The 21,759-nt window shown below is 40.5% G+C and overlaps 1 protein-coding gene across 4 annotated transcripts in view; it reads left to right on the top strand.

Annotated features, from left to right (window-relative positions):
- The window catches only part of MED13L (mediator complex subunit 13L), a 415,135-nt gene extending 403,917 nt beyond the window's left edge, over positions 1-11,218 (top strand). For 3 of the 4 annotated variants that reach the window (XM_038373355.2, XM_038373354.2, XM_043497783.1), the window contains exons 29-31: positions 4,603-4,764; positions 7,001-7,113; positions 8,357-11,218. In XM_038373355.2, coding sequence (XP_038229283.1) covers positions 4,603-4,764; positions 7,001-7,113; positions 8,357-8,489 — 408 coding nt within the window. In that variant the 3' untranslated portion in view covers positions 8,490-11,218. Of the gene's footprint in view, positions 1-4,602; positions 4,765-4,949; positions 5,252-7,000; positions 7,114-8,356 lie in introns of those variants that run through there. The other variant, XM_038373357.2, reaches the window with a different exon arrangement.
- Positions 11,219-21,759: the final 10,541 nt, after the last annotated feature.

Raw genomic sequence — 21,759 nt, 5'->3', positions numbered from 1 at the left:
TGCAGACAGAAGTTAATGGAGGAAGAAGCCTTGAAGTTAACAGTAAAAAGTTGAAGATGTTAGCTAGATACTCTCAGAGAAGATGAAAGGTGCTCCAGTTCCACCTTTATTTATATCACCCACTCCAAAATTAGTGATAGCTAATTGTCATTGTTGAACTTGCTTCAGATAGGAGCTTTTGCTTCTTGTGCCAGAGCCATATTCTACACCCTTGAATGGATGTCCATCTGTATTCATGAAAAGCAAAGATTATGACGATTTGGCACAATGCATAGGGTTAGAAGGGACCATCAGGGTGATCTAGTCTAACCCCCTGCCAAGATGAAGGATTTGCTGTATCTAAACCATCCAAGACTTGGCTGTTCAGCCTCCTTTTGAAAACCTCCAGTCAAGGATCTTCCACAGACTCCCTAGGGCAATCTGTTCCATTGTCCTGTTGTTCCTAGATTTAATCTAATTCTGCTATGATGTAGTTCGAACCCATTGCCTCTTGTCCTGCCCTCTGTGGCAAGAGAAAACAAGTTCCTGCTTCTGGCATCAGAGCTGGATTTGAGAAAATCGTTTTAGATATTGGCCTAGTTTCAAAGTCTTCATAAATGATTCTCCAGAAAAAGGAATTGGTTTCTGAGTGGACAATTTTTCCTCACGATAAAACCCAGTGTCAGAACATAAGCTCTGCAGGTGCTGGAGTTTTATGCAAATTTTGTTTTCTGAGGAAAAAAAATAGTCCTGGGTGCATGCTCCTTCTAAGTTGTTTCTGTTTAAAGTGGCTTCTGAGACGTTGGTTCCAGCATCAGTGGTGATTTAAAATGCAAATTTTGCTAATTTGAGAAAGAATTGTTGAATCAAATTTAGCATAATTTTGAAGCAAGTCTGGCAGGGTTGTCTTACACATACACATTCTCTCAGTTGTTTAAGAGACTTCATGGTGCTTTTATTTGTGCCCATCATAATCCTTTCCATGACAAACATGCAAAAACTGCAGGCACTGCATTTATAATGTGGCAGCAGGGAGGCTTTTATTAGGGAAGTGTTGAACTTAAAGCTGAAACATGCTTCACAACAATTATTTTAAAAAAATCAGAGATTGAATTTTACTTTATCTATAAATAAATTGAAGATAATGGGGATGAATTTGCTGTTGCTTTTGTAACCCACTATATATATATTTTTATAACTACGCAATGTCCTTGCATCTCCCAGCTACTGGCGGTACATTTTTGTTGTCCTTAAACAGTGAAATTGTAAATATGGTGTCCAGAACACACTCCTTAAGATCTTAACTGCAGACCCTTTATTGAGTCTGGATGATGCTAACAATTCATCGTGACACAACAGCACTATGCTCAAACAATGAATAGTTTCTTTTATTAAAAACCCTCTGCCACACAAAATTCAGTGATTTTTCAAGCTGGGGAAATGTGCCAGGTTAACAGCTCTGAAGAATAAAGTCCTTTATTTCGTCACACAATAGACACAGCAGTAGCATAAGCTTGCCATATTGCCCTGCTGCCAATGTGCCTCAACTGTCACTTGATGGGACTATCTTGCTGAGACTTCCAAGAAGGTCAATTGTGGGGGGGGGGGTGTTCTGTGATCTGGACATGTGTCCATTAGACACTAATAATTCAACTCACTTTTCAAAGGCCATCAAGTAGTTATAAATTACACTCCATAAATTGTTTTCAAACTGGCAACTCTAAAGATGAAAAGTTCCATATTCTATTACCAAACCCTTGAGCCATCCATTCCCACCACTGAGCAGCAGTTAACAAGTTTCTCTCTCTGACTTACTGAGTTGTTCAGTTTCTATTATCATTTTTTTTGCATTTTTTAAAGAATTACTTTATACAATTGACTCTCAATGAAAACTCAATCCAACTGGCTTAAAAGCAGCACAAAGAGGTTATTGACCAAAGAGCCTGGAGACCTGGACAGGTCTTTTCTGGGTGAACCTGTTGTAGTAATTCAGTTTAATCATTAACAAGGGCCTGGTAATTGAGGTGTAATTTTTGTTTTTAAAAAAGCACAGCGTGTGATCATTACCTTCTGGGTCAGGGAAGGTCAAGCCTTCATCCATGTAACATGTAATTGATTGTTGTAGTTTACCAGTGTGAGCCCTGATTGCTCAACAGCCAGTTTCAAGGTCTGCTGTTGGATTTTCCAAGTGCCCGCAGCCAGGTGAGCTGCAGCCCTTTCGGAGCATAACCACTTTATGGGCTTAAGTTTAACTTTCTTTGATGCCTGATTAAGATATTACTGATGGAGAAAGAGCTGCTTCAAGGACTAGCCCTGGAAGGTTTCATGATGAAACCAATTTGGGTGTAGTGGGATCAGATGGTTGTTTTTCCCCCCACTGAATCAAAAAGTGGGTGGATTAAATGAATTGCCAATCCAGGTTCTTCTGAGACAGGGCTCAGTCTAGAATATTTTCCAACTTTGTAGGTCATGATGTTTGAATCTATTAAAGGAATAAAAAGATAGGAAAGAACATTTACTAAAAACAAATGTACCTCTAAAAATGGAGTTACAGTTTGAAATTAACCTCTCTTGAGCAGAACACACATCACTCCTCTTATCAGCTTTAGAAAACTTCCTTATTCATTATTCATTAGCGTGGCAGGTAATGTAAAGAACTTTAAAAGAGGGTGAGGGAAACTGAAATGTGTCAAAGTATCATTTTATAATTCAATGTATAACCAAATAGTCAGATATTCCATTTATCTCCTGCATCCCGCCACAGTGAGACCAGCTACAGATGGAAGCATGCCAAACTTGCTTTACCTCTAGTTGGTCTTATTATTCTAGTGAGAACAGTTGATATAGCTCTTCAGAAAACTTGTATAGAAACCAATTAATAACTTTTATTAGCTTTTCAAAGGAAGGAGCTTTGTCCAGTACATGGGGGAGCCTGATTCAGGAAAATGCATGATTTTTGTAATATTGTTTCATACTACGCTACTTTTTCCTGATCAAACTAATTGTTCAGCAGAGTGTGAATACCACTACCCATTCAAACTTAAACATAAAAGCCTTAAGACGAGAAAAGTTTTCCTAGCAGTAGTGCATATAAAAGCAGAAAAAAATACAGAAAATGGTGTCTGTTTATCCAGTTTAAATGCATTTTCTTCACTTCAATATCAGTTATGGGCTAACTTTATTTTTCTCCCTTAAAATGCCTGAAAATTTGAACTTAGTTGCTAATGCTGCTTGTTGCAGTTTGTTCAGCATTGGGCACTCCCAGTGCCACCCACTTACTCTCCACATCATGGCCTTAACAGCTGAAGAACCCAGAGCCTGAGGAGCTGAGGGTTCTAAGCCTAATCCATAATCCTCCAGAAAATGGCACAATGTGAATACCTAGGATTCATAGCTCGGACAGTGTTCATCAAATAGTGTTCTGGTAAGAGCTGCAAGCATAGGGTCTCCATGCCAAGACATTCTAGCTAACGGACCAGAAGGCTGAGGTTTTCACTCATCTCAAATTTGTTCTGTAAAAGTAAAAATTCTTGAGCTGAAATGTCTGCACTGACATCATGTGGTCTTATAAAATCTTGTCTAATGGGATTTTTTAGCCTTTTTTAAAATTAACAAATGTAAATATGTCTGATTAGAGTGAGAGAACATAACAGTATCTCATATGTGACACAATTTATATCAGATAAATACTGATTAAATATTAGAAATTAACTATTGATTGTCATAACTAACACAGGAAGGAATGGAACAGAGGAGGTATGTCTCCTATTGAATTATATATAGGTAGGTACAGTACTTGATACTTGTACCGTTAATATAATATAGTACGTGTTGTTTTTCATAATGTGAACAGTCAGTACAATTTATGTCATACCCATATGATAACAAATGTAACTGAAAGAGCAAATACAATTACAAACTTGAAAGACTAAATTATTCTCTCTCTGAACTCTCACAGCTTAGACAAAAACCAGCCATTTCTAAATTACTTTTACAGAACCAAAAGGGTGTCTCTTAGTATTCTCTCACATTAGCCAAAGAGACAAGATGACTGGAATTTGCAATATGCTGAAAGCATATTCTGCTGAATGTGGGAAAACTCATGAAATTTGGGGAAAGTAGAAACCATACAATTTCTCCAGCCACTGCTGCTCTATAAATCATCCAAATGCCTGTAAACAGTTGTCCTTTTCTTTGGAGCGCCCCTATCTTCTGCCAGTTTCGAGGACAATTCCCTCCAGGATCAAATCCCATTTCCCTGTATGTAGCCTTAATTTCATGCCATTAGGCCCTGGAACAGACTCACTTCAACCTATCATGTTCTATTGTTCCTTAGGGACCTGAGGTGCTCCTGGATTGTTAATCTGGAGAACCCCACTACCAGAGATTAGGGCTAAATAGTGTGGTCTGAAAAACTCTGTGACTAGCTAGAGGGAATGTGTTGCACAGTCTGAGATTACCTTGATAACTGGCAACAAGTCAAAACTGGATTCAGAATTGAGGGGTATGTAAACAAGGGATGAGTATCTGTGGGTGCTGACAGGAAAGGGATTGGGACAGTGAAACAAGGAATGAACTGATTAATGTTCATGCTACTGATGCTTTTCCTTTTTTTCCCTCTAGAGTCAAGGAGAACGTCTTCTTTCCAGAGAAGCCCCTGAAGAGCTGAAGCAACAGCCTCTTGCTCTAGGATACTTTGTATCAACTGCCAAAGCTGAGAATCTTCCACAGTGGTTCTGGTCATCCTGTCCACAAGCACAAAACCAGTGTCCCCTCTTCCTCAAGGTTTGTCTAGTATGCTGTCCCTAGAGGGGGGTAATGTCAGGATAAACAGACACCCCCCCGTTTTCCTGGAAAGTACTGCCTTTCAGGGCTGTCAACTGATTATATTTAAAACTAAAGTTATGTTTGAGTTTCAGTGTAATCAGTTGGCTGCTGCATTCCCATTTATGCTTCCTCTTCCCCCTCAGGTCCTTGCCTCCATCTTCAGTCATATGAGCATCTCTTCCCCCACTTACAGAAACTCAAGGTTGGGGCTCCCTCTATGCTGGAATTTGGTGTGTGCCAGCTGCCTGCTTTCCTACTGAATTGGTCTTCATAAGCACACAATGGATTCTGACCATTTCCAAACGCTAAAGCACCCCCACATTAAGTAATATTAGAGGAAGGTGCCCTGGCTTTCAGTTCCCAAGGCCTAGTCATCCTGAGGAAGAAGAAACCATAGTTTTCATTCTTCCGTGCTACAGCTGTGGCACAAAGATTAAAAATGAGACGCTCAAGCAAAACAGCAGTTCCAGAAACTTAGCCTACTTGATGTACAGTGATGGACACAGTATAAGAACCTGAATAGGACAGATATAGAATCAGTATCTTTAGTTTCTTTTCTGTGATTACCTTTTTGGAGACTTTCATAATGAAACAGGCAATGAAAAGTACAAAAAGGTAAATGACTTACAGCTTGTATATGTTTCCAAATACTGCACACTTCACAGGATCTCCAATAGAACTATGTAATTACACAATTTTACAGCTTGTCAAAGCTGCAAGACCAAACAATACAAAACTACACAAGAGTAATAAAATAGGAGAAGACATGCATGAACAGGGAGAAGAGGTGGATTAGTGTCTTTAGTGTATATTTTTATTATCCTACAACATCTTTACTTAAGATGTAATATCTTCAGTGTATATAAGGCTTCCCATTACAAAGGGTCACAAAGCACTTTATAAAACATATACTGATACACACTGGAATTGCTTCAACTACTAGAAAAGTGTAGTCACCTGTTGGGTGGCATGCAGCAGTTTCTTAACCCCACATTGTATAAAACTACACATTTGTGAATGAGGAAAATATACCCCAAATACAATTCCAAAGTAATTAAGTAAGCAAGATGTAGAGTAATTAGACAGTCTTGTTGTGCTTGCCCATTTCCAGTTTAACTAATATCTTGAACTCTTTCCTGAAGTACCTGGGTCTTTCTGTCTACATAGGTTCTTACGTTGGTGTCCATCATTCTACTATAACAGACCAGTCCTGCACTCTTTCCCCTGACAGGAAAAGACAGGTTTAAAGTGGTTGTGGTGATTGTTGAATATAGAAAAGTGAGTGTTGGTTAGTGTCAGTAAGGGTACCTTTGTGGGAAAACTTGGCTGAGGAAATAGATTTTGTATTAAGCTTTGATAATTACAAGTGACTGAGATTTATAAACTGAAAGGTGGCACCTCCAGCATCACAACATCCCTATACAAGAGATGTTGGCTCAGCACTGACCAAAGGAAGAGGGCAACTCAGTGAGTCATCAAACCAGCTCCTGTAGCACTTCTGGTTTTCCAGGGAGACCTTCTATCTAAGTACGTGCTTGGCTCAACTCTGCTTTGCTTGATAAATTTGAGATCACAACCCAAGCAGATATGAAAGCAGGGATCAAAGATAAGGTTTTTTGCTCATTTTAAACCTCAATTTTTGAGGTTTGAGAATGCATAATAGAACTATTAAGATTCAGTTCCAGCAGTAAAAACACAGCACAGACAAGACAGAAACTTTCTGGATTCCTTCCTGAAACCATTTAGTAGGTTTAGACTTTCTGCTGCTAGATTCATTAGTGCATTGGGTGCAATAAATCCTGTTGCTAACACATTACATAATCTGTTTGGCTTTCAGTGCTTGAAATAGCTGTTTTGCATATATGGTGGCTATGGACTGTGGACCACAGTTCAGTGTGATTTTCAGAGACATTTGACCCCCCAGTAATAAAAATTTGGGGTCAGTTCAGATGAGCATTCGAGAATGAAATTGCAGAGATACAGAACATATATGGACACAGTAGGATTCAGCAGAGAACAAACAGTATGTCCAGCTCTAGAGTCTAAACCTAGTTAACCAAAATTTCAAGTTGTCCTGGGAAGTGGGTGGGATCTGCTTATTTAAAAATTCTCAGAGATATTGCTGCTGGTCCTTGTGAAATCTGTTCACACACCTGTTACGCAAATGGCTATGTTTGTCGCTTTCCTTCCATAGGCCTCACTGCATCACCATATCTCCGTAGCACAGACTGATGAACTTCTCTCTGTAAGGAACTCTCAACGGGTTCCCCATCCCCTCGACTCTAAAACTACATCAGATGTTTTGAGGTAACATTTTCCAGGCTGTGCATTCCCCACCCTCCCAAGGCTATGAGAACATCACTGAGGGATCCATTGCTTTGAACCTCAGAATCTCTCCCCTGCTTTAACAGTTCCAGTGTGCATTGTGCTCAGCCCTCTGTGGGTGCACAAGAGACCCACCCTCCGTACATCCCTCCTGAGGGAATGGGAAAATTTTGTTGGAGTAAAGGTACTGCCACCACTAGTTGAAAGTGAGTGGGGGGGAAGAGCAGGAGCATAGTGGCCATTTCTCATGTTCTCTACACCAGTCAACAAGCTGGCAGGGACTTTGTTGGGAATACATTCTCCCATCCAGAGAAATAGGGTTGGTGGGTTTTTTGTTTGTGTTTTAAGTAGAAGCTAATGGACTCTCTCAATTTCCTTTTTCCTAAAGATAGGGTAGAAAGTAAACAAGCAAGCCTGTGTACAAGTCAATAGAGCTGGCCAAAACACTTGTTTTTGATGAGCAAGATATTTTGGGGGTTTGAAATTTGGGTTCATGCCGCATCAGAATGAAACTAAATTTGCCAAAATGTTTCTGTGAATCAAAAACACAGCACTTCTGAAACAAAATGTGAAATTGACTGTCAGTTATGCTGAGCCTCTGCAGGTCCAGAGCAGCCCCATCGTACAGACTGTTGGGGCCAGTAACCTCAGGGCATCCAGACTCCTAACAAGCAACCTTAGGGTCCCCAGCCCTGGGGTGGGGCCGCTGACCATGTATGTCATCCTAGGACTTCCAGGCTCCCAGCTCCAAAGAAAGTAGCTTTGGAGTTGTGGGTGGCATACAGGCACTCAGTTCCAAGCTGGGAGCCTGGAAGCCCTAGCATGGCCCCACGCTGGAACTGGGATTTTTAGGACTTCTGTAGTTCCTACTCTGCATCAGGGAGCCTGGCCAGACCCAAGAGATCCAACTCCAGCCAGGGCGCTGCAGGCTGCCAATCTCTCTGCCCTGGAGCTGGCAACCTAGCTGCTCCCAGGGGCTACCAGACTCAGCTGTGGAGCAATCAATCCTAGAACAGCAGCAGGTTTCCAATGGAAATCTAACTGGTTTTTAGCAACATTTTGTCCCAGCAAATCGATATTGTCTGACAAAACTAGTTTTGTCAGACATATTCCTGACTTGCAGAGTTGGTTGGAAATTTTCCAAGTAAATGTTTTAGAAAAGACAGCATGAAGAGCAGGACTGTAATTTTCCAGTGCCATCACTCGGTCTCTCTCTCTCTTACAGGTTTGTTTTGGAGCAGTACAATGCACTGTCCTGGCTCACGTGTAACCCTGCCACTCAGGATCGCAGCTCCTGCCTTCCTGTTCACTTTGTGGTGCTCACTCAGTTGTACAATGCCATCATGAATATACTTTAATAAAAAAGCACTTATTCCTCTGGCTCATTCCCCGCTCAACCTGAGAAATGTGCCACAGTCTGCAAAAATCAAAACTTTGCTTCTCTTCAGAGCAGGCCCGAGGTCCTGTGCTGTGCTTCAGTTCCTCCATAAGCACATGTGATTTCTGCAGTGTTCAAAACTAATCGACCCATTGACACATCTCTGGCAGCTTCTATCAAAAATCTGGGCCCATCCAGAAACAGTGAATATACAGTATCCTCAATCCAGTGTTATCTTAGAGGCCCAGTAATTACTGGTCAGTGTGAAATAAAGAAAAGGAAGAATCTGAAGACGATGTCCTTTTGCATGGGGAACTGATTTACAGTTAAGGGCAATTTCAGCCCTGCACGTAAAGTCTTGTAGTGACCAGTTTGGGTTGCCTAAAGGTTACTTTGTTTGAACAGCGTAAACTGGGATTTTGCAGAAAAGGAGAACCAGTTATATTCTATTATAAATAATGGAGTTTTCTATCTACCTGGAGTTCCTATCAGAGTGGATTGGGATGAATGCATGCATTTGTTTCCTGTCCATGTAGATGTGAAAGGTCTGGAGATATTTTAATTTTATTTATTTTTAGGTTTTGTTGTTTAAATTATAGAGGACCAGGTACAGTAGATGATCCTAAAGACCCAGCTCTGTTCCAGCGGAGGATTATTTATCTACATACCTCTTACTCTTCTGACCTAGAAATGGAGCTAAAAAACAGTAACAATCAAAATACAAATTAGGAAGACCATGTGCGAAAGGGGAGCACATTCAGAACTCTAATAGTGTCAGCATTTTCTGATAAGAACATACTCTGTTTTAAAGAATTCAACTGTATTTAGCCTGGTTAAAGCAAGAAGTGGCCAGTGTTTAATGAAGGATAACACTACCATATGGAAGAAAAGAGAGAGGGGTGGGGAGGGAAAACATTTTAAAGCCCAAAATAAAGGCAAATTGAAAGGGGTAAGTTAATCTATTGTAGAGCAATGACTGAGATATATTTCCAATGAATTTAATGATGTTAGAAAACTATTATTGAAACCTGAGTCACCCATAGCTCGGGGCAGACTAGACTAGTCCATGTACATATCCAAAAGTATGTTTTTTGTTTACAATGAATCAGTTACAAATCTGGTGTATTTTTTCTGACTATAGGAATATTATTTCAAAGAAATAATTTTTAAAAATTATATCATTAAATTAGTACTTGAAGCTATGCCACTGTGGTGGAAAAGTTACTTTGTTTAGTAAAACGATTGCCATTTTTAAAAGTTAATGGTGAATTGAAGTATTTTTATGACTCCTTCATTCCAGGCTTCAAGGGGTTTATATTTAAACTCCATTTTCTAATGTTTGTTGTTGCACTGTGCAGCAGGCATGGATTGCCTTATGTGAGGGGTCAGGGCACTTGGATCGGGCTGTGAGATCTAGTTATCTATGGAGAAAATCCTACAAATTTAAAGTTCTTCCAAAAGACTTTCATGTTCTGGTTAAAAAAAAATTAAATTCTATGATTTTAAAAAGTATTTTTCTTGAGATAATGTAACATTTAAAACAAATTATATTAAAAAATTGCTTTTGTGATGGGAAGGTGAAAGCAGAGGAGTAACCTGTAAATGGATAATTTCAATCTCTGCTCCAAGCCACCCATGTGGGTGTCTCTTTGCAATGTATAGGTAAAAAAAAAATTAGATATCAAAACCATTTGTATCTAATGTGTACAGTGTAAAATTGACTTTAAAAATATTGCAGTACTATTTTTTCTTAATCAGAAAAGAAAATTCTCAAGGCCTTTTGAAGAGCATAAAAAATGAAGATTGTAAACTTGTATAAAAAAATTTAACTTGGGGAGGAAAAAAATGTAAAGTAGACATTTGTAATCTTTTACCACTTTGGGGTTATTTGTTCCCAGGATTCATCTGAACTTTGAATTATTGTTTTGTTTGGGGCTTTTTTTTTTTAAATGGGCTGTTTATATCCAGGGGCTTTTCTTCCCCAGAAACCCAGTTCTAAGCAAAAATAAAAAAAGGGCAGCAAGGAGTAGTTTTCATCTGGTGTCATTTTTATTTAATTTTTTTTTAAGTTAAGAGAAGTTGTTGACATATTTATATGTTTTTGTGCAAAATAAATGAATGGCAATAGATTTTAAAGAAAAAATCTTATGTACTTCAGTGTGAAAAAGTCTGTATAATATTTCCCTTAAATATGCATTATTTTACTTGTGAGTTTTTTACTGAATTAATCTGAAATGTACAAGCCCTGGCTTTCCTACAGCGTGAAGAAGTTTTTTTTTCTTAATTTCTAACTTTGGAAATCATGCTGAAATCAAAATTATTATTACAGTTGTTTGAGCTAGAGGGAGAGGGTGGGGGGAGGAGGGAATGTCCAGCATGCTTGTATGTATATTTCAGAACCTTTTTTAAATGTAAAAGCTGTACATTTCGGGGGAGTTCTGAATTTCTTTGTTTTTTTTTCTCTGAGCATTTTGCAGTGAGCTTCTTTTATATATAGCCAACAATTTGAAAGAAAACAAAAAAAAATGTGAAGTTCATTTTAAATCTACAGTATATCGCTGGTACAGTACACTAAAAAGACTTTGATAAAAAGAAGAAACAATAATAATAAAGACCTCCATTTTAAATGTCATTCATATATACCTTGTGGATGAGAGCTATATACTTTTACACACTTTTTTAGATGAATAAATTATTGAATTACTGAAACTTCTGGGTGGAGTTTTATTCTCTGTAGTATATTCTTTGACTACTGTTAAATTATTAGCAAAGCAGTCCTAGAAAGTAAAGGTTTTGTGTTTATATGTAACCATACTATCTATACAGCATGCACAGAAATGAGGTCCATTATGCGCATTTTGTCGTATTCATTTCTTCAGGAGCAAATCTAATCCCTAGGGAAGGTAACTTAGAACTAACGCACCTTGTCTGTTAAAATGCATTTAAAAATCCATAGCTTCCTCCTAGGATGATGTGACTTGTTATGATTGGCACTGGCATGACTTCACACTGCAAAGAAATGAAAATTATATTAAAAAGAGCTCAATATAACAATTGTTACTTTTAGAGGTGACAATAGTGTAAAAGCAAATACATCAACCAAACTGTAAATATTACGGGTTGTGAATCTAGAGATATTCTTTGTAAAGCAGTTTTAATTCCAAGAGCTTTAGCCACTATGCGTGAAATGTATCCCTATGTACCACTTTAATGTGAAAGTTAAATTACTCTCCCTCCCTCCCCCACACTGGGGTCAGCCTATATATGTAAAACTGAAATGCAGTCACTTCCATAGTAGAGGGGACCACTAGTGCACTATGGGTGGAGTACTGAGGAACTTTCAGCTAAACCTCTGTTCTTACAAAACGCACCATGGGATCTTCAGTGCAGGGCAGACACCATGCTGGTTTTTAAGATCTCATCTAAAAGACATGACACACAGTAACTTGCATGGGAATTCAGTTTATTTCAAAGGCCTTAGCTGGCTGTGCTATGATTTGAAACCATAGTTGAAGAGTACAGGTTTTTGCACTCAGAGGCCTATTGCTCCTCAAGGGCTGAGAATCTTCCTCTTCAAGAGGCACTAAATGAACTCCTAGGATTTGGTCCTTGATGGTTCCACAGCACTAAGAACTTTGCCCTTATTTAGACCATTACCAGAAATCCTCCATAAAATTATGTTGATGGGCCCAGTTCAGATGTGAGTGGATTTGTATTGACCTGCATGACCTATATATTTGCTTAATCATTTTCTCTTCCGCAATGCTACTGAAAAATGACTGCGCAACTATGAAGTTTATACTACTATACAACAGCTGCATGTTGGTGAATTTTCATTGAGCTACATTGGAGTTTTGGCCACGTAAAAACCAGATTAGAACCAATGCGGTGGGGGAAGTAAATTTGTTTAGCTATGTCTGACCAAATCAGTTTCCAGTGTTGCATTTAAAAGACTGCCATACAATGGGGGTATATTGAGGGTTTTGTTGAACTCGCTCAGGAAAGGTTCTTGGAAAATGTAGCAAAAATAAGCTCTTCATCATACAGAAAATTCAGTTGAACACAGTAATTTTTCCTGAGATTTCATTATTGCCAAGTCAGTCAATCCCAAATCATTGCAAAAATTGACAGGCCCTTGGTTTTTATTGGTTAAAACACCTCACCACTTTGTAGCAAGTTCTAACACCACCTTCACCTATCTGGCTGGCCTGCATCCTGACAGAAGCCATCCATTTACAACAGCTGTGTCCCTTCAAAACACAAGATTTGTGTTGGGTCTGCAGAGAGTAGACAACATTGGAAGACTGACCTTCGTAGATCTCTTTCTTGTAAGTTATGGTTCAACACCTCGCTCATTTTCCATTTGAAGAGAGATAAAGCCCATCGCCACAGGCAGTTACAGCCTTGGACAGATGAGACTGCCACTCAATATTTGCTGCTCTATAACCTCCAACTGGGATTTTCTAACTCACTGCTGAGCTCATGAAATTGGCTTTGCATGTAAAATTTTTAAATTTAGAAATAAACATAGACTAAGGTAATTGCAAGAGAAGTCGCCAACCTTCTCATCCGAGATTTCTTTAATCTTAAAATCCATATGACAAAAATTGTTGTGTTTATAGTTTATTTTATTTAATGCTTGTAAATCCTATACAAATTGTAAAATAATATTGCTTAGAAGTTCTTAGGAAAACAAGGCCCCATGAAAATGGAACCAATTCTCAGGTAAATATTTTAATATTTGTCTTATACTTGTGAGTGTTACGGTCAGATTTCATTGCTGCTGTCCAGGATTCCTAAAAAGATACATTTCATAACTCGTTAGTTGGGGGGAAATAGAATAAAAAATTTACTCTGAACTAATTGCTAGTAAACTATATTTGGGTAGTTGTGGTAATAATCATGACAAACTAGGACTGTTATAGAGGTGAGTCTTATTGTTAAGATAATTTATCAAGTTCTTCTTAATCGAGCTGATTGGAAAATGAGAGGAAAACTTTTCAATGTGTGTTTATAGTGTCAATTCTATTTTTGTCTAAATGTTATGATCCACTAAAAATAAAAACAGATTTAAGCACAGTTGTATGAAGCATCTGCTATCTGAAATCATGTGGAAATATACTGCACACACTGAAAGAAATTTAACATAAAACTAATGTTTATCTCTCACCATTTACAATGGAAACAAACACCACTGACATCCCAAAACAGGAAACCTTTGGTCTCTCACAGCAAAGCTATATTTATAAAATTACACTGCTACCATTTCCCTGTTTTGAAACTGAATCTTAACACTTTGACTAATGTTTACATGGGACAGACTATTTTATGTTTCTAGACAAGACCAGATTGTTGCATTTCAGCTATCAGCAATCAAGGCAAAAGCACTTTAGGGTTTACTGTGGAACAACAATGTGCATACAACTTTTGTAATATCTAATGTGCTCACCCAAGAACTTCAACTGCAGTCACACCAACTTTTTCAGTGTACCCTATCCTGTGAGCTGCACAGCCCCTCAATTTTCATACAGTTTAACGGCCTAAGAGAAATAGATGCATTACAGAAAATTGTAAAAAATATCTTCTCTTGTTTTTTCCTCAAAGGAAGTAAGGTGCATTTAATTGAACAAGTATTAAAATAATTGGTTTTTCTATGTACCAAACAGTCCTTCCACGGAAGTGTATTGAAACCCATTTACATGAATAGTAGGCAAGGGATCAAATAATATCTAGCCCAGATAGCTCTTTTTATCCATGGATCTCAAAGCACTTTACAAAGGAGGTCAGTATCATTATACCAATTTTACAGATGAGGAAACTGAAGCACAGAGAGGTGAAGAAGTAATTTGTCCAATTTCTCCCAGCAAGCCAATGGCAGAGCAGGATACAGAACCTCCTGGGTCCCAGCCCAGTGCTCTGTCCTCTAGACCCCTAAACAAAGTAGAGAATAAGTCTCTAATGCACCAAAAGGTATGTAATAACTTCTGTGGAATATTTTTGGTTACATTAAATGGTTATTCATAAATATTAGCTTCTTGTCCATGAGTCTCAACAGCAGAATCAAACATTTTGAAATCAGAGTGCTGCTTGATCCACAAACATTGTGTAGCCAAGGCTCCAGGAACCTTTGCAAGTTCTAGTGTGGGTGCCATTAAGAAGTCAGAATTTGCCAGCAGTTACTGGGGCATTTGCAAAAGCACATCTTTCCCGGTGCTCCCAATAGGAAACAAGTGTGGGATCAGCTCTCCATGGGCATATGGTGACCGCCATAGCTGGCTCTCTACAGAAATGGTTCATGAGATCTGGAGGCTGGGTTAGACCAAATTGTTACTGATAATTGGGGAGTGAAGGAACAATAAAGTCCTCTCTTCATGAGATTCTAGCAATTAACAGCTACTTACGAGAGAAAAGCTTATGCTGTAGCACATTTAGGACAAAAACAAAAATGGAAAAAAAAACCTGCTATGGATTTGAGACATTCTTACACTTACAACTGCAACTCAGGCCCGCACTGAACAAAGGGGAAATAAAAATGCTTTCATCGACAACTTCCTGGGCTGCCAAACCACATGCCAGTGAAAATATGTTTAAAATGGATGGGAAATGCAAAGGAACATTTAAACTTCAACCCCAAAGGGTGGCTGCTATTTCTGCTGGAGCTATGCAACGGACTGAGGGAGAATCATGTAATTCTGACAGCTGAATTGCAAAAGCCTCAGGAGAGGCATGATGCAAAATTGCTGAACCTCCAAAAAAGGTCTCACATCATGGTGGCTTTAGAGAAAAATATTCCTAAATTACAAAAGCAAAATGATGCAGCTGGGGGTTCTTAGCTTATTGGGAAATAGTGCCTCTTGAATTTCAAAATTATCTCCAGGGTGCAAAAATGCCCAAGCTACTTTTTCAAGATATTTTCCACATTAAAACTAAAGGTGTGTCCATGCCAAAATGTTCTAATCTAGACTTCTCCAGGGTGTGAGCTGAGGCTGATCTGCCCTTTCTCCACTTACAAACCTCCACTCCAATCAAAATTAGATTTACATTCTGGGTAAATTAGGCACATGAAACTGCAGCAGAGAAGTCAGTGGAAAGACACGATACACAGGGTTACAGCCTCTTCAAACGACACTCGCCAAGTGATATGACCTTACTTAGCTGTAGGGGTTGATTTTTGCCCTTGGAGTCATACACATAAGACTCCCATCAAAGTTTTTTTGGGGGAAGCTTAAGTCAAAATATTAACACCACGAAGCACTTTAAAAAAAAAGAATCTTACATTTTACTGCAATTCACATAAGGCCCCACACACTGAAATCAATCGGCAGAAGAAAAGTGTCTACCCCGATTTTCCTATGTCCAAGTACAAGAAGTACTATGCCTTGCACTGCTCTGGCATGCTGTAAACTGATTGTCATGAAGGAAGGCCACACGCACACCCGACTGTGTGTTTCTATAGTATTCAGTCACACTGTCTTTATAATGTAAACCTTTCAGTGCCAGAGCCCTGTTAATGGGGTGTTTCACCTACTGTACAGTGCAACCGTGACAATAAAAATAAACGGTACTGACAAGGAAGTGGGAGTTTTCCCATTACTGGGCTCCTCTCACAGAAAAGATGGCGCCGGGAAAGCGTTCAAGGTGATATTTCAACAGAAGTACGTAGTCTTGCATGCACATACTATTTAAATAGCAGAGGTTTTATAGACTAAACCTAAGAAATAGCATAGCCTGAGTCATCTATGAATATAAAAGTGTCCCTTTCTATTTGCTACCTATGTGGCATCTCATCCTCATAGTGCCTCCCAAAGATTTATTCTCACAACATCCCTAGGGGGTACATATGGTGGGAAAATGTTTCCATTTTACAGACAGGGAGCTGAAGCAGAGAAAAAGTGACTTGTCCAACATCATAGAGAGTCTACGGCAAAGACAGGAATTAATTCCAGATCTCCAAAGTGCCAGCCCCATGCCTGAAACTCAAGACTAGCCTTCCTGCCTTGCTCTGTTTAAGAGGTATTTTATTTTAGACATGCCTGGTTCTATATGACCTGTTCATCAAGGTATTGGAAATCTACATGTCATATATAAAATTGTATACAGCAAGACCCATCACAACCCTTCCATGTAGGACACGCATGCATGCATGTATGCAGACATTTACGGAACATGCTACAATTCACACACAAGAGTGACAACACTTCATGTCCTTTCCAAATGGGAAATTTTTTTGTCCTTTTTGGGGCCCTCCTTGGTAAGATGTTATTAGAAACACGTAAAAGAGTAAACAATCCTGCGTTCCAGCTATTAAATTGTTTTAAAAAAAGAAGAGAATTGTGCCATTGAGAACATAGATCACAGCTTGTTGCAAAGCTAGAAATAATAATTTTGCCAATGACACACTGCCTCCTTTGAGAGGAGTTTACCACCGACCCATTCCTATATCCAGAATCTTTCTCTCATACACACACACACATTGGAGATCAGTAGTTTGTGCCCAGCCTGATACATTTTCCATGAAAAATTTACAGGCCTAGATTATTGCTATTTTTTTTAAAATACATAGCTATAATTTCCAACAATTGGTGATAATTCTGAACGGTAACATTAATGAAATATATGCCCTATATATCCTTGCATTATCAGACTACGCCTCGTTGAGAAACTGAATTAATGTACCTGTTTGTCCACCAGGGGTCAGGCATTGATGGCAAATAAAACTCCGCAGTCCTCCTCGATTGGGCACTTTTTTTTTTTTTTTTTTAACTGCACACGTACACAGTTTGATCATTAAAGGTCAACCACGCGAACAGGTGCAGGTTCACTGGTCAAAGTGCTTCACCCCAGCGTGTGATTAATTTCAGCCATAATCTCATTAGTGCCCGGGGGAAAGAGAAGCAGGGGAGTAGTGGGTGATGGGGGGCAAGGTGTGCATGAGAGGAGGGGAGAGGCTTTTAATCCCTGAAGGGTAATGATCCATGGAAGTGCTAACAGAAAGGTGCTGTGGAAGGACTCGCATGGCTGCTGGGTTAAGCAATAGTTTAGGAATTAAAGTATAATGGCTTTTGTGTTTCTTTCCCCCTCTAAAAATTGGGAGCATGTGGCATGCGTGTGCAGAGTGTGGAGAAGGTGTTGCAGCCACAGAAACAAATGTTTTAGTGCTTAATTTTATGTATCCCATTGCAAGCTTGATGGGCTTCTTCACCAGTCAATGTTAGAGCTGGACCAACAGAATCTGAACTGGGCGCACACTAAGCAGGCATGGTCCCAGCCTTGGACTGGAGACAGCCTACAGCTTAAACAATGCACGTGACCCAAGAGAGGGCAATTCATAGTTCTGAGCTGCACTGGCATGTCATGGGCCAGACAAATCTTCCCCTGCAGCCTTGGGATTGAAGAGGGAGATAGGTCACCTCTCCCTCTCGATTTCCAGCAGAGGGACCAGAAATTCACTCATTTCTGGACTCAGCTGGCAAAACCTCCCTGTCCTAATCAATAGGCATATTGGGGAAGGGGGGGGAGGGAAATCACACAGAGCGGAAGAGAAGGAAATAGACTGAAAGACAGGAGTATAAATGCTGCTGCTGCTGAAACCTGAAAGCATCTCTCTTGTGTGGCTCCTTCCCACACACCTTGGTCTTCAAACAAATACAGGACCTAAATTTCATCCTTCCCTGGGGGGGGGGGGTTCGTGTCTCCACTTTAAAAAAAAATTATTCAAGCAACCTGGATAGATAAATCTGTTCTCCAAGCAGGAAACACTAGTCATTACCACCCTCCAACCCACAGTCTAGAGATCACTAATAGAGGGAACAGGATTCTAAGGTGACCCCTGCTGCCTTGTGCAAAGTGCTTGCATGGGGAGACACATACAACTGCATTCTCCCCCTCTCCCTAATTACAGCTTCTGTTGTTTTACTTGTGTGGAACAGCTCAGAGAACTCCGCAAGGCACCCAGGCCTTGGAATATTTCTGCTTCCCACTTGTATAACCAGCAGGAAGAGAAGGAATCATCAGCTCCCACATCTTCCATTATTTGGTGGGCTTTTTAATAGCGCCAGCTCCCCAAAGCCAGGGATTAGCTGAGAATCTCAGTTTTTGTTTGGTTGCTTGTTTTGTTTTCTATAAGTTTCTAGCCCTCAGGGTTATAGAGAAAAACATGATGATGTGACCCTAGACTGAGCCTAACAGTTCATAAACAAGAAGGCAAACAAGAAGAACCCAACTTGGATTCCCGCCCGCCAACATCTCATGGTTTTTAAAACCAATCATGATTTTCTGGGGCCTGACTCATGATTTTTGAACGCTTGGAGTTGGCCATCCTGCTGTCATCAAGGTTGGGTCAGTACTTATACATCGAAGGGAGACAGGGTGTAGCTATGACTTCTGCAGACTCCCCCAAAAGATGTGGGGAGAAAGAAGGGGTCTGTGTTCTGAAAACATGGGTCTTCCCCAAGGATTCCATTCAGCTCCTGCCTCAAGCTTGGTCCTGTCAGCCGAATGTGATCTTCCTCTCCCCAGCAGCACCACCAGGCCTGCACGTTAGACTAAAGTGATCCAATTCCACCACGCATGGCAATAAATATTTTGCAGCACCATGCATTGCAGCAAATTCTCTCCATTGTCCACTGCAGCCATGTTAGGCACAGGCTGAGGGGAAAGGGTCTCTACAAAAGCCCCCGGTACCATTGAAACACATGCATGTGAACGAGGAGAGCCAGGCAGAAAGGCAGTGGTGGGAAGTGGCAGAGACTGTCACTGCATTGAGGAGTGGGGAGCCTTCAGCAGGGTCGCAAGGCTTGAAAGCAAAGTAGTTCTGTTCAGGTTTAGATGATGTTACACGGGTCGGTGCCACAAGCGCTTGTTCGATTGCACGTGCACACACACTCCCCTCGCAGGTGTGCAGGATGGAAGCTCTCACTCTAGGTGTCAGCAGATTACAGGCACACACAGCAATCTCCTAGCTGGCACCTAATTCCCAGCTACAGCCATAGCAAAGGCCACCCTACGTGTACACGCAGTCTGGGTTTACCGTTCTTTGCTACACTATCTGTGTGTGGAAGACACCATGCCTCCTTCATTGCTCCCAACCACCCCCAGTTTACCCTCTCCCCCTGCCGGGCCCTCTCCCTCAATCCTTCACTTTGACAGTTAACCAGCAGCAGGAAAGCACTGTCCTGTCTCAGTTCCATGGACATTACCTCTGTGTCAGCTAACAGGGCGGGCAGAAGGCGGTCCTGCAGTATCCATGGTGTGGTGCTGAGAATTAATGCACAATCCCGATACACCTGAGGCTAGGCATTTATGGAACGGAACTGCTGTTACATGCTCTGGTGCAATCACTATCCAGTGGTTAAAACTCCCAGCTGTTCCAATCCACGTTTTCAGGTATTAAGCCCAAGCCTGCCTACGCTCCCAAGTACAAGCATGGTCCCAGCTTTAAGAAGCATGCAAAGGGGCAGCAGTTAAAGGACAGGACAGACAGATGATTTGGGTTACATTCCTAGCTCTGCCAGAATCAGTGTGTGATACTGTGGGCAAGCTATTGAGTTTCACTTCCCCCACTTGCGTAACAGCCATAATACTACTAACCTGCCTCCCCGACTATGAAATCATGAAAGCTTTGAGATCCTCAGTCAGAAAGTGCTAGCGAATTGCAATGTATTACTTCTCATTTGCTCTGCACTGCTTAAAGGCACTAGGACTGTATAGATGCTTTTTAGCGGGACATAACCTATGTCACTCTGCAAAAGGCAGGGTTTTCCTGCATGCCTTCACCTGTACCCACAATATCTTTCATCCAGTCTCCTGACCACCTGCCATCTGTATTCACTGCGGGCCAGTTCACCCACGACCGTATGGGAAATTCACTTAAAGATAGGTTTCAGAGTAGCAGCAGTGTTAGTCTGTATCCGCAAAAAAACCCCAAAAAACAAAGCAAACAAACAAAAAAAACCACCAGGAGTACTTGTGGCACCTTAGAGAATAACAAATTTATTAGAGCATAAGCCTTCGTGGGCTACTGCCCACTTCATTGGATGCACTGAATGGAACATATAGTAAGAAGATATAGATATACATACAGAGAAGGTGGAATTTGCCATACAAACTGTAAGAGGCTAATTGAGTTATTATCAGCAGGCGAAAAAAAAACTTTTGCAGGGATAATCAAGATGGCCCATTTAGACAGTTGACAAGAAGGTGTGAGGATACTTAACTTAGGGAAATAGATTCAATATGTGTAATGACCCAGCCATTCCCAGTCTCTATTCAAACCCAAGTTAATGGTATCTAGTTTGCATATTAATTCAAGCTCAGCAGTTTCTTGTTGGAGTCTGTTTTTGAAGCTTTTCTGGTTGCAGAATTGCCACCCTTAAGTCTTTTACTGAGTGGCCAGGGAGGCTGAAGTGTTCTCCTACCAGTTTTTGAATGTTATGATTTCTGATTGTGTCCATTTATTCTTTTACATAGAGACTGTCCAGTTTGGCCAATGTACATGGCAGAGGGGCATTGCTGGCACATGATGGCATATATCACATTGGTAGATGTGCAGGTGAACGCACCCCTGATGGCGTGGCTAATGTGATTAGATCCTATGATGGTGTTACTTGCATAAATATGTGGACAGAGTTGGCATTGGACTTTGTTGCAAGGATAGGTTACTGGGTTAGTGTTTTTGTTGTGTTGTGTGTGGCTGCTGGAGAATATTTGCTTCAGGTTGGGGGGCTGTCTGTAAGCGAGGACTGGTCTGTCTCCCAAGATCTGTGAACGTGAGGGATCATTTTTCGGGATAGGTTGTAGATCTTTGATGATGCTTTGGAGAGGTTTTAGTTGGGGGCTGAAGGTGATGGCTAGTGGCGTTCTGTTATTTTCTTTGTTGGGCCTGTCCTGTAGTAGGTGACTTCTGGATACTCTTCTGGCTCTGTCAATCTGTTTCTTCACTTCAGCAGGTGGGTATTGTAGTTGTAAGAATGCTTGATAGAGATCTTGTAGGTGTTTGTCTCTGTCTGAGGGATTGGAGCAAATGCGGTTATATCATAGAGCTTAGCTGTAGCAATGGATTGTGTGGTGTGTCCTGGATGGAAGCTGGAGGCATGTAGGTAAGAATAGTGGTCAGTAGGTTTCTGATATAGGGTGGTGTTTATGTGACCATCACTTATTACCACCCCCGTAGTGTCCAGGAAGTGAATCACTTGTGTGGACTGGTCCAGGCTGAGGTTGATGGTGGGATGGAAATTGTTGAAATCATGGTG

Source organism: Dermochelys coriacea, chromosome 15, assembly GCF_009764565.3.
Source record: "Dermochelys coriacea isolate rDerCor1 chromosome 15, rDerCor1.pri.v4, whole genome shotgun sequence".
NCBI classification, from domain to species: Eukaryota; Metazoa; Chordata; order Testudines; family Dermochelyidae; genus Dermochelys; species Dermochelys coriacea.
Note: the sequence above shows the minus strand (reverse complement) of the source record. Positions and strands in the feature narration are given on the sequence as shown.